The 11,782-nt window shown below is 34.1% G+C and overlaps 3 protein-coding genes across 3 annotated transcripts; 2 read left to right on the top strand and 1 right to left on the bottom strand.

The window, feature by feature from the left end:
- Positions 1–85: 85 nt before the first annotated feature.
- On the bottom strand, positions 86–3,890 carry LOC111698402 (WD repeat-containing protein 61). The gene is made up of 7 exons (XM_023468733.1): positions 3,673–3,890; positions 2,151–2,266; positions 1,947–2,004; positions 1,654–1,752; positions 1,310–1,491; positions 677–882; positions 86–213 (listed from the first exon to the last, which is right to left on the bottom strand). Exons 1-7 carry the CDS (start codon positions 3,876–3,878, stop codon positions 124–126), a joined length of 957 nt encoding a protein of 318 aa, XP_023324501.1. The 5' UTR covers positions 3,879–3,890; the 3' UTR covers positions 86–123.
- Positions 3,891–3,968: 78 nt separating this feature from the next.
- Positions 3,969–5,304, top strand: LOC111698405 (cancer-related nucleoside-triphosphatase homolog). Its single transcript, XM_023468739.1, has 2 exons — positions 3,969–3,974; positions 4,523–5,304. The coding sequence occupies exons 1-2, from the start codon at positions 3,969–3,971 to the stop codon at positions 5,186–5,188; spliced, it is 672 nt and encodes a 223-aa protein (XP_023324507.1). The 3' UTR covers positions 5,189–5,304.
- LOC111698424 (uncharacterized) lies at positions 5,197–10,049 on the top strand. The gene is made up of 5 exons (XM_023468762.1): positions 5,197–5,398; positions 5,810–5,914; positions 6,425–6,547; positions 7,463–7,554; positions 9,867–10,049. The coding sequence occupies exons 1-5, from the start codon at positions 5,229–5,231 to the stop codon at positions 9,959–9,961; spliced, it is 585 nt and encodes a 194-aa protein (XP_023324530.1). The 5' UTR covers positions 5,197–5,228; the 3' UTR covers positions 9,962–10,049.
- The last annotated feature ends 1,733 nt before the right edge of the window (positions 10,050–11,782 follow it).

Below are 11,782 nucleotides of genomic sequence, written 5' to 3'. Positions count from 1 at the left end.
ATTTGGCGTTCTTCCTTTTTCATTTATGTTTTCTATGCATCATGAGTCTCTTATTATCCAACATTATATAGTGAGGTTTGTTAGGTCTGAAAGAATAAAGTGTTGTATGAAAACCGGAATATTTTAAACCGGGATTGAGTAGATGTTCATACATTCGTCTTCTGATATGGAGACTAGACGACTACCATCCTTGTTGTACTTGAGACCCCACACCTGAATATAATTTCATGTTAGTCTAGTTAAAACAGAGGTCGGAAATTTTGTATTGTTAACCCCTTCAGAAATCACTAATCTGTAACTCTAGTAGTCAGGCGAATGGTGAAATTTCTTTTTGACTCTCTCTAAAGGTTAAACCTTTTGTAAGCCACAAATAATTGCTGTTAGCCAATAAGACACAGCGAAAATTCGAGTCAGTTTTAAAAGAGGTTCTTCACGAAACGGAAGTTTCCGGTATAAAAAACGAGTCCATGGGTTGTAGACCAGAGCATCTCAAAAAAATATTGTTTCGAATTTAATTAAATCGTTTTGTGATCATCAAGGTAATAATATTATCATGCATTGAACGATATTAGAGATGAAAATGGAAAGATAGAGGGAAAGAAGTTGATCAATGATCATATGGAAATCACAAAGATGAAAGGGGAGAAATGAAGGGGAAAATTTAATTTTACAATACCTCACTAGTGTGTTCGTTAAAGGTATGAACGCATTGTCTACTTGAAATCTCCCAAATCTTGACACTATGATCCGAACTACTGCTTGCAAAATGTTCGGCATCAGGACTAAATGCTACGGATAGAACCCAGCTAGTATGTCCAGACATAGTTCCGACAAGTGTACCATTAGATACGTCAAGAAGCTTGATGTGTCCGTCGTCAGAACCTAGGCAGTATAAACATACAATGAAAACCATTATTTTATGTGATTTGAGCAGAATAATCTTAGTAATGATTAAAGGGACTGTCGGCGTAATTTCAAGTAACCCTCCATCAAAAGAGTTGTCGTTTTTAATTGTGGTTTTAAGAGGAAAATAAGTAGTTTTTTTTCTGGGGGAAAATAATGAAAAAGGATGGAGAAACTCGCCTTTTCATGTCTAATTTTATATTTATCCCCCTCCAGATCTTCAAAATGGGGGGCGCGGGTAATAAAAATATGCATACCCCATTTAAGCACTAAAAAAAGGCATATCAGTTTAGATACTCACTGTTCATAATAAATTACACAATATAAGCAGTAAATACAATACAAAAACTGTAAATCTGAACTCCCTGCCTAATAAATAAAATAAGCTTATCAAAATTATTTATACCTGTCAATATTTTCTGCGAGTCTGGACTGAAAGCAATTGTTCTGATCGGCATAGCGTGCTCTTCCAGGGAGTGTTTAACTTTCTTAGTCTCCATATCAAAAATGTTAATAATGCCATCAATAGCTCCACTCGCCAGATACTGGCCATCAGGAGAAAATGCGATTGACAGGATGAATTTCTCTCTAAAACAAGAGAAAAATATAATTTACTGATGGGTAAATTTTCTTAAGAATACATCTTCCACCCCCCACCCCCCTCCCACACACACCCCCATTCTAGTTTAAAATTTTGAGTCAACTTCTAATAACCTAAAAAATCGATCAATCAATCAATCTTTCCTCTACCTTTTCGTGTCTAGCTGATCGGTTAACTTGGCTGTATCTAAACTGTATAGGTTGACCCGTCCTGATTGATTTCCACTAGCTATAAACTGACCGTCAGGGCTAAAAAAAATAACATTGTCAAAAATAAATATAAATATCCTTTTATAGAAAAGTGGGATCGACTTTCATTTCCTAGAAAGGGTAAGAAGTGGAGAAAAGTTATATTTATCTTGAGTCTGTTAACGAAAAAAGGGGTTAATTTTTACATAATGCATTACAAATTGTTGAAAAGGGAGGAGGGATTTAACAATTACCTAAATTGAACTGTCCACACTTCCCCAGAACCATTCTCAATTGTTTTAATTTTCTCCCCTATAAATAATAATTATATCACTAAAAATAAAACCTTTATTACATTTTTAAAAAAATTAATGCGTTTCTCTTTATTTTCCGTAGCTCCCCCAAATGTAGAAATGTACTGAAGACGGGTTTTAAACTTGATTATCAGAAAGAATCACCTGACTCTATATCCCAGATATGAATAGCAGAATCCTGGGAGCTACTTGCCACCTTACTTCCATCCTTACTGATACATACACTAACAACACCCAAACTATGGTCCGTCAACTTATGCCTAGAAGGAGATATCTTGAAATTAGATTAAGACAATGTCTGGGCCGAGCGCTGCGACTAGGACAGTCTAGGGGGCCGAGCGCTTCGGCTAGGACAGTCTAGGGGGACGAGCACTGCGACTAGGACAGTCTAGGGGGCCGAGCGCTGCGACTTGGACAGTCTAGGGGGACGAGCGCTGCGACTAGGACAGTCTAGGTCGTCTAGGGGGACGAGCGCTGCGACTAGGACAGTCTAGGTCGTCTAGAGCGCTTCGGCTAGGACATGGGGCCGACTATGACAGATAAGGGGGCCAAGCACTAAAGTACACTTTTATATATATATGATGGCCTAAGGGTGCACAGAGCAAGAAACAATATTAGAATGCTACAGAGGCGCAACTAGGACTTTTGCTAGGGGGGGGGGGCAATATATTATTTTGTTAGGGTTTGGGGGGGGGTTAAGGGGGGGTTTCCCCCCCTTTTTCGAAAATTTTTCAAAAACAAAAGTGCTTTTTTAAGGGTTTGAAGTCGAAAAAAGGAAATTTTAAGTGTGTTCAATTCAAATCGATTTTTTGTTCTTGTGTTTTTACAAAATTTATACTTCCAACAGCTGTAAAATGAATTATATGAGTCAATTCATTAAATATATGTGTGCGAATCGCAAATGAGTATTTTTTAAGTACCTGGTTTAATTACAGATTAAATTGCAAGAAAAAATCATTTATAGTTTCTGGAAAAAAAAACATAAAAATACAGAGGTAAATAATAAATTCAATCATCTACATTGAAAAAGGACAGATAATGTTACCTTTTCTCTTGAAGTTATTGAATTAATGATTGATCTAACCAACATTCATAATCTAAATTCATTTTCGATTTTACAGAACTTCTGTCAAAGAAGATAAATCTTGTTAGTTATCAAATATGATTGATAATCAGTTAGAAATTTGCCAGGTTTAGAATTTTCTCTAGATTTGGAACTGAGTTTTTGCCACAAACTCAAATATTCTAATCCTTAAATCTTTGCACCGAGTGGTGTAAACATTTGATATTTCAAACTTGGAATATTTTATTATAAAGAATTCAAAGTTTGATATCTACGAGTACTCTATAAACTAAACACAAATAAAATACAGTTCAGAACTTTTTTTTACATTAAATGTTTACAATAGCCTTTAGCCTTGAGAATTGAGAAAGATAAAAATATTCATTTTAAAACTAACTATAGTATAATGAAATTTCTACAATAACTCTATTGGTTTTCTTATTCCTGTGATACTGATTTTCGCCATTCTTTCTTTCTTTTCATTCTGCAGGGGGGGGCGCGCCCCCCCCTCTCAGGTGCTAGGGGAGGGCGCGCGCCCGGCCGCCCCCCCCCTAGTTGCGCCTCTGGAATGCTATAAAATAAATTATTTGAAAATTGACGAACCTGACTTCGACTTCTCCGTTCTTATAATTCCAGATCTTTACAGTATCATCCAGAGATCCGGTCACTATAATATCTTCCTCTTCCCTAGGGGCGGGCAACTCCTCCCCCTCAACAGGTTCAGGGGGCGTGCCCCCGAGCACGCCCCAATCACAGGCCCAGATTGAGTCTGTGTGCGCCTTTTCTCTCTTATTCTGTAGGGAATACATTTTAAATCAGGTCTGAAAATAAAGGATATAAATTGCAGAAAGTGGGAAAAACCCTAAAAAGAGCCATAAAGTGATAGAAGTAGTAAATAAATGACGGCAATTTCGCAGCGAACAACATTCTTTTTTACCATGCACCATTTGGTAATTTAAAAAAAAACTTGAGGAAATTTTGGCCTTCAACAAGAATCAGCTTTTTCAGCTGTAGCAAAATAATAAATAAACCGGACCGGTGGTTTTAGTTTAAATATATTCTGAAATATTAAATATACTTTTCTGTAAAACCTGTAAATCTTGCATTATTACTCTTTGTTTGACTTGGACAATTTACAACAAAGTTTTCAACATTTATATTTAACCCTGAATTTAATAGTTCACAAAAAAAATTTCGCAAAAAGTTTTTTAATCTACATAATTCAAAGATTCACACGAAAAAATAGGCGAGATGTAAAGTAATCGCCTATTTTTAACCGTTTAAAGCTTAGGATACAGGTTTTGGGTAACGGGAGGTAAAATGGAGATTGGATTCATCCCTGGCTCTGCAGTGGAACCTAGCGGAGAAACAGGAAACTAATTTAGCTACCTCACTACCTGACTATCTATCTATTTATCTATCTATCTATCTATCTAGTTACCTCTCTATCTAGCAACCTCACTACTTGACTATCTATCTATCTATCTATCTATCTAGATCAAAACTCAAGAAAATCAGCTGTTCGCTCGGCTTTAGTACGATTACGAAATACAAAATACAAATTGTTAATTGGCGCAAAATACCAATTATGCGAATTTTACTGACAGGATATCCAGGTGTAGGTAAAACTACAATATGTCGAAAAGTATCCGAAGAGCTTCGTGGCGAAGTGACTGGATTTTACACCGAGGAGGTTCGAGTTAACGGAACCAGAATCGGCTTCGATATCGTCACTCTTGGTGACAACGAACAACGGGGAATTTTAGCTCGAACTGTATCTCAGATAAACGGACCAAAGGTTGGTCAATACACCGTACATGTGACCGACTTCGAAACTATAGCCATACCCTGCTTAAAGGCCGTTGGCCGCCAGTATTTGGTAGTGGACGAAATTGGGAAAATGGAAAGTTTCAGCCAGAAATTCAAGCAAGAAATTCGAAAACTTTTTACGGAATTTGACGGAGATATTATTGCCATTATTCCACACTCCAGAGGGTCTCCTCTTCCACTGGTTCAAGAAATCTCCGAATTATCAAATACAGAAATTATCATGGTTACAAAGGAGAACAGGGACTCAATCCCTACCCAGATAATTAACAGAATTAAGAACTACTCGTGAATCATCAATCATGTTTTCATAATGTTATTTACTATGATGAATGTTTTTTATTTTTTATTTTATTTTAAACACATGCACAACGGATACTGTTTTTAATATTTTTGTAATTTTTCAGATGGATTTTCTGTTACCATGTATTCAGAGGTTGCAAAGTGAAGGATTAAATAAATATAGATCTGTTAAAGTACTGTTTGAGAAACCCGTAACAAGGCATGCATTTCAGAATTATAACAGTTTCATTTTCAGGTAATTTCCTAGAATACGATTTTTGGTAAAACCGTTTTCCAGGAAATTATCCAGGAATTTGCCCAGCTGAAACTTTGGCCAATTTCTTATTCATATTACCATAGGTACACCTATAGGTCTATCATCTATCTACATTTCTCTTGTAAAGCTTAACCATAGTATGACTATGGTTCCACCTGTGGTAGAACGTCTAAGAAATTGGCCATTCATCGACAAGCAAGGAGGGGTGGACTCAACCTCAGTGAAGGGAGAATCTCCTTGAAAGTGAAAGTTTCACTTCCCCATTTCCCCCCCCCCTCCCCTGTATAAACCCTTAATCCAACCACAGTTTCAATTGATAGAATTGAATCTAATTTGAATGCATGATGTCTTCAGGGATTCTTTATATTTTCATTATTTCCCCCTGGCCGGATCCATCTCATACTCTCTTCTTGCAGTTAATGTTATCCATCCTTCACTCAGTGCCGCAGTCTACTCCAGGTTGGAATCATTGATTGAATAATTAGTTCCATTCAATATTCACGATATCCTATTCTTATTTGCAGAGGACAATGGTAGATAACTCAATCTATTGTCAGCCCAAGATCAAAAGTTTAAATCAAAATGCCATTGTGTATCGTGATGGTACTTTTTAAACTAAATATTTTGCATCTTTGTGACAAAATTGGATATTGATTAAATTGATTATTGAATTCCAGGCTTTCAGTTTCGCTATAATAAAAAGAAATTAATTAGTTTAAAAATGTTGAGAAAATTATTCTTATTCCCAAACATTATGTTTTTAAGTATTGTTGATTCGGAAAAATGCCTTGTATATTAATATTTTGGTTTCTACCGAGAATGCAGAAACGGAGAATTTTAAACTTCTCTTAAGATTATCTAGGGGTGTATATTATTTTTCTGTACTAATATACACCCTTAATTAACCACAAATCAATATTTTGCTTATACGTTATTAACACAATCATAATTTTAAACCTTTTTTTACAGATTAGGCCTGTCTGAGGATATGAGTACAAACTATGTTGTACTGTCAACTATTGGACTCTCATTCCACATGTACAGTCGGCAAACACTAGCTTGCAAGGATCTCCAGACTAGAGCAGGGTATAGGTAATGTTCGGCCTCAGTGGCATATACATGTTGGGAGTTTGGGGAAAAGCCCCTTCCTGAAAAAGTAAAAACTGAAAAGAACTCCCACCTCCTGAGCCAATTCCTGTAAATGCCCCTGAAAGAAAAAAATGTTACCTTTGGCTAAACAAAAATTGCGAGATCTAACATATTTAGATTTTTTTCCGTAAGTTTGTTGTTCTTATATTAAGCTGATCTTGGCCTTGAAAGAAAATGATAATGAAAGAAATACAAACAATCTTGAATTAACATGAACAGATTTTAAAAACCGTTCAGATCAATATCTTCTATTAGAAAATAAGATTACTTATAGAAAGTACATTTTAAAAGGATAGGATCTAAACACTTACTAACTTATCTTTAAATTTTTGCGATCTGAACTTCGAATTCTGCTCTAATAGTTTGAAATATCAAAGATTTCACCACAAGAGGTCGAATTTAAAGAATTTAAACCGTGTCGCTGATCAGCCAAACCGGTTCCAATTGAGCGCAGGCTCAAATCTCGAAACACTGAATTCAAGTGGAACCAACCATGTTTGAACCGCTTCTCATATTTGAGCCGCGGCTCAAATTTTTAAAATTCGCCCTTTGGTAGCAAGGATTTAGTGATTGGAAAATTTGTGGCAAGTGCAGTGTTAATTCCTTTGTAAAATGTCACAGCTTGTTTAGAAACCTTTTAAAAGATTAATTATTTAAACTTAAGCACTGGTTTTATTGAAATATATAATATAAATTTCCATTTTGCGCAAAATATACTGTTAATTTTACCAAAATAAAGAACCATACAATTTTGATGTGTTAGTGAAACTAAATCACCTTTTTGCTAACCTGTAGGGATTTTTCATTTTGTTTCACTAAGGTTCGCGCCATATCTTTTTAATTATAAACATATTTTAGTATTTATCATTCTGGTCTGTTTGTTTTGGGTTCAGTTCTTAGCTGGGCAATTTGTTCCAGATCTCTTCCTAGCAGCTCAACACTTAGATTGGGTAGGGAACAAGTTTGCTTAAAGGGAGTGTTCGCGAAAAATGAAAGGGGGTATAGGCTTAATGCGATAAAAAAGCGCCTTTGATCGCTACTAATCTTTCTTCTATCTGTTGCGTATATAAGGAGAAAATTGATAAAGACGTTTCATACCGAAGAGCGTAGGGCCCATACATGTTTCGCGAGTGTTTTAGTACCTTACTTGGACCTCGCTAAGTATCCAAGTTAGTTTTAGCTATTCAAAGACCTTCTAATTCTCTCTCTCTCTTTATCCTAGTTTTTTTTTTCTACCTAGCCATCTTTCTCCCTTCCCCTTGAATCAACACTTGGGTCTTCTCTCTTTATTCTTGATCCCAATATAGAGTTGCTAAAAATACAGGGGGTTAATTTTATGAACACACATATTTTTAGGAATGTATAAAATCAAACATGAAGAACAAGATTTAGATTGGACTTTTTTCAATTCTTTGTGGAGAAAATAAATAAAAACCTTTCAGTGCGGGTATCAGGTTACAGATACTTTAGTGGAAATAATCACTACATTTTGTATTCTGTAATTATTTGACTTGAAAATCAATCATGATTTGCTTAGGGAAAGTAGACATTTTAGTAGACATTTTAATAATTCAATGGAAAAAGCTTTCCACCACTTTAACATAATATTTTACAGTAAACATAAACAGTATTTTTATTTTGTGTATCTCCTGGGACTTTCTCTCTCCTCCTCTTTATACAGGAACATGAAAAATATAAATATAGTTAGAAAAGCATAATTTTATGCAGAACAATACAAATTGAGGAAATTGCAACATACGACTTAGACCGTAAAAAAATCAAATTAATATCAAACAAATCATTCAGATATTACAATCTATAGTCATCGATTATCTTTCGCCACATTTGTATATATTTGATATTTCATACTAGTTTTGATTTTGTTTTTTAAAATAATATTTAGCGTACAACTTGTTTTCGAATATTCCTGGAAAATATGAAAATGTCGTCTTCATTACCGAAAATCTTCGAAGCAGGAATAAATGTTTTTATAAGTAACTCTCAGATCATAACAATTAAAACATATTATGAAAAAACTATATATAAATGTGGCGAAAGATAATCGATGACTACAGGTTGTAATATTTGAATGTTTTGTTTCAAATTAAATTGATTTTTTTACGGTCTAAGTCGTATGTTGCAATTTTTTCAATTTGTAAGAACGCCATGTTATTCGGTATGTGACGTCTTTAACAATTTTCTCCTTATAGACGCAACAGATAGAAGTAAGATTTGTAGCGATCAAAAGCGCTTTTTTATCGCATTAAGCCTTTAACCCCTTTCATTTTTCGCGAACACCCCCTTTAACAAATTCAAAGTTTAAAAACTTCAAACTTTGTAACCATTATTCATAGATTCAAATATATACCATTTTTTACATAAACCATGGAGTGAAGTGGAAACTTTGATTTTTTTGAATTGGACAATAAGTACAGATGTTAACTTAGACTTACACTTTACAGTCATAATCCGTATAACGCAGAATAAAAGTGGTTTTTGTTACCTTTCAGTTGGAAATAAAGCGACATATCTATGAAAATGTTCAGAAGTCATAACTTTTTTGTTGTGAATATCACGAACAAGGTAATCTCATAGATAAATAAATAAACATAGATAGCTTATGTACGCAAAATCACCAAGAATTGTACAGTCCGCGAACTCATACTTCTAGGGGTCAAAGTGTACTTCAATGATAAGCGGGGTGGTTTGGTGTTTTAATGGATTTCATAATAAAGTGTAAAATAACTCCGGAAATGGAACTATTTGAACAACAATATTTCACTGAGCAATATATCATATTGACGAGAACTGAAGAAGGACATGAGAAGGACTAAACTAACTTAAATTTCTCTCTACAGAACTCATGTACACCACAAGTACTCAATGACATAAGAACAGCCAATGTTCACAACCGACCTAGTTAATCTATATGATAGGAATATCTTTAAAACATCTCTGTACATTTATATCTTTCAAGATGAAAAGTGTCGTGTTATGCGCAATCTATCTTTATCTATGGGTAATCTTATACGGACCTACGGATTAATTTAATTCTGTTTTGGTCATACCCTGGTTATTGATAATTTTATTTGAAAGTTATAGCATTTATCCTCAAATTTAAAAGTTCCACACATTATAGGAGTTATAACCGCTACAAATAACAATCTTTTTTAACATTTTTTAACCGTAATAACGACAGCGTCACGACTGATATTCTGCTTTATACTGGTTAGAACTGAGAACCCTTACTATTTATTTTTAGGAGTGGCTGTTGGATCTTCAATATGGATGTTAAACATTGCTAAAAACTCTATGGACAATATTGATGCAAGAATGGGATTTACACTTGGAAAATAGTTATTTTTTTAATATCTTTACTTTACAACTAGTTATGTTTTTTGTAATTGCATAAGTTAGTTTTGAATACATTCTGCTTAACACTCAACTAGTTTTTAAAAATCACATCATTAAAATTTTCTTAAACCTTTGTAATCTTTTTTATGACTCTTAGTTTTATGTATTTTTTTTAAAGAATTGTGTGAAAGATTCGCATGGATTGTTTGCACAACAAAATAAGCATTTTTTGAAAATATTGGTTAAATACTTAGACTAAGATCAATGTGATACATTTTATGTTCTTTTTTAGAGATAATATTAAATTTTATTTGTGATATATGTGTGTTAAAGTCTAAATTCATATTGCTAAAATACAACCTAAGCTTAATTTTAATTATTCTACTTCGGACACAATGTTCTTAGTTTTTAAAAACAGACACTAATTTGAAATTGGCATTGTTCTTCGTTGTTGTTTTGAAAATTCAACCTTTTTTTGTGAAAATCAAGTTTATGTGATTTTATGGTAAATTATATCTATGATTTTTTCACTCTCTTCAATTATGTTTTTAGAATATGGTAATTTTTATTAAAATAATATCTTAATGAAAATGGAGGATCTAGAATGTTCTCCCTTTAAAATGTATAAACATTGGTCGTACGTTGGAAGACGATAGTTTGGCCGCCAAATGTCTCACGCTAAATTCTTTTCTGATGGATAATTCATACGACCAAAACTAGTTGACGTCATGTGGTCGACCAATATAATGATAGAAGAACTGGTCTCTGTCTAGACGTCGGTCATTATTCAAAAGGTATGCAAGGTAAATTTAAAACTGATAAACAATGGCCGAGAAATCAAATGGAAATGCACTGTACAAGAACCAGAAATTTAACAGATTAGCAATACCAGAACTAGAAAAATTAAACTAGATTAATCACCAAACCTAGAAACTAAAAGAATGGTCTGCAGTTCTTGAAGCATAGTTAAACGCCTATTGTGTCTAAAACCATTTTTTGTCAATAAAACATCCTGAATAGCCCAGAAATACAAGCACAAGCAGGAATGGTGTTCATAACATGGCCACAATACTGAGAAATGATGACCCTGATCCAGTAGGAGAATGTGTTTTTGCTCACCCGATGTAGAGAAGCCAGTGATTAAAAGCTCAAAATTCTTAAGTGAATCAAGATACTAACAAGCGGAATAAGAATAAAGGGAAGGGCAATGGTCTTTAAATACTTGGTATTGCACCAACTTTCAGTCCTTTTTGTTGTTCAAAATCAACATTATATGAATTAGATGATTCTCTAGAAAAATGTTTGCTGCACACAAAAAACGTTCTTGGTGGACTTCCACCCCACAGGACTGGAACGTTACCATTTATCACGTACAATTCCTTCTTTAGGTAAAACGAACAATTTGGTGCCATGCCTCTGGCGTGCTTTACATAAATTTACAGAGCAATATCTCCACATTTTGAAAGGAAAAATGCTAATCTGAAACATATTTAGAGTACTTATAAGCAAGTAAACTAGTTTTTGAAAACTCAAGATCTAGAAAACGACGATTTTAATTTATTTCATTTACTTTTAACCATGATTACCATCACCCTGCTGGGGGGGGGGGTGATTAATTACCCCCCCCTCCCCCAGTGTTTTATTTAAATAAATTAAAAAAGTGTTGGTCTTTCAAAATTGCATACACTGGACTGAGGGGGTAAACCCCTCCCACATGTTTTTTGAGACAATTCAAGTAGAGAGTATAACATTTTTCTTGAATTATTTAAAAACTTTGTAACGCAACAAATAAAGTTAGGATTACTTACACAGTAATAAATTAAA

Source organism: Eurytemora carolleeae, unplaced genomic scaffold (genome assembly GCF_000591075.1).
Source record: "Eurytemora carolleeae unplaced genomic scaffold, Eaff_2.0 scaffold50, whole genome shotgun sequence".
NCBI lineage: Eukaryota > Metazoa > Arthropoda > Copepoda > Calanoida > Temoridae > Eurytemora > Eurytemora carolleeae.
The sequence above is the reverse complement of the archived record's forward strand: the minus strand, read 5'-3'. Positions and strand labels throughout refer to the sequence as shown.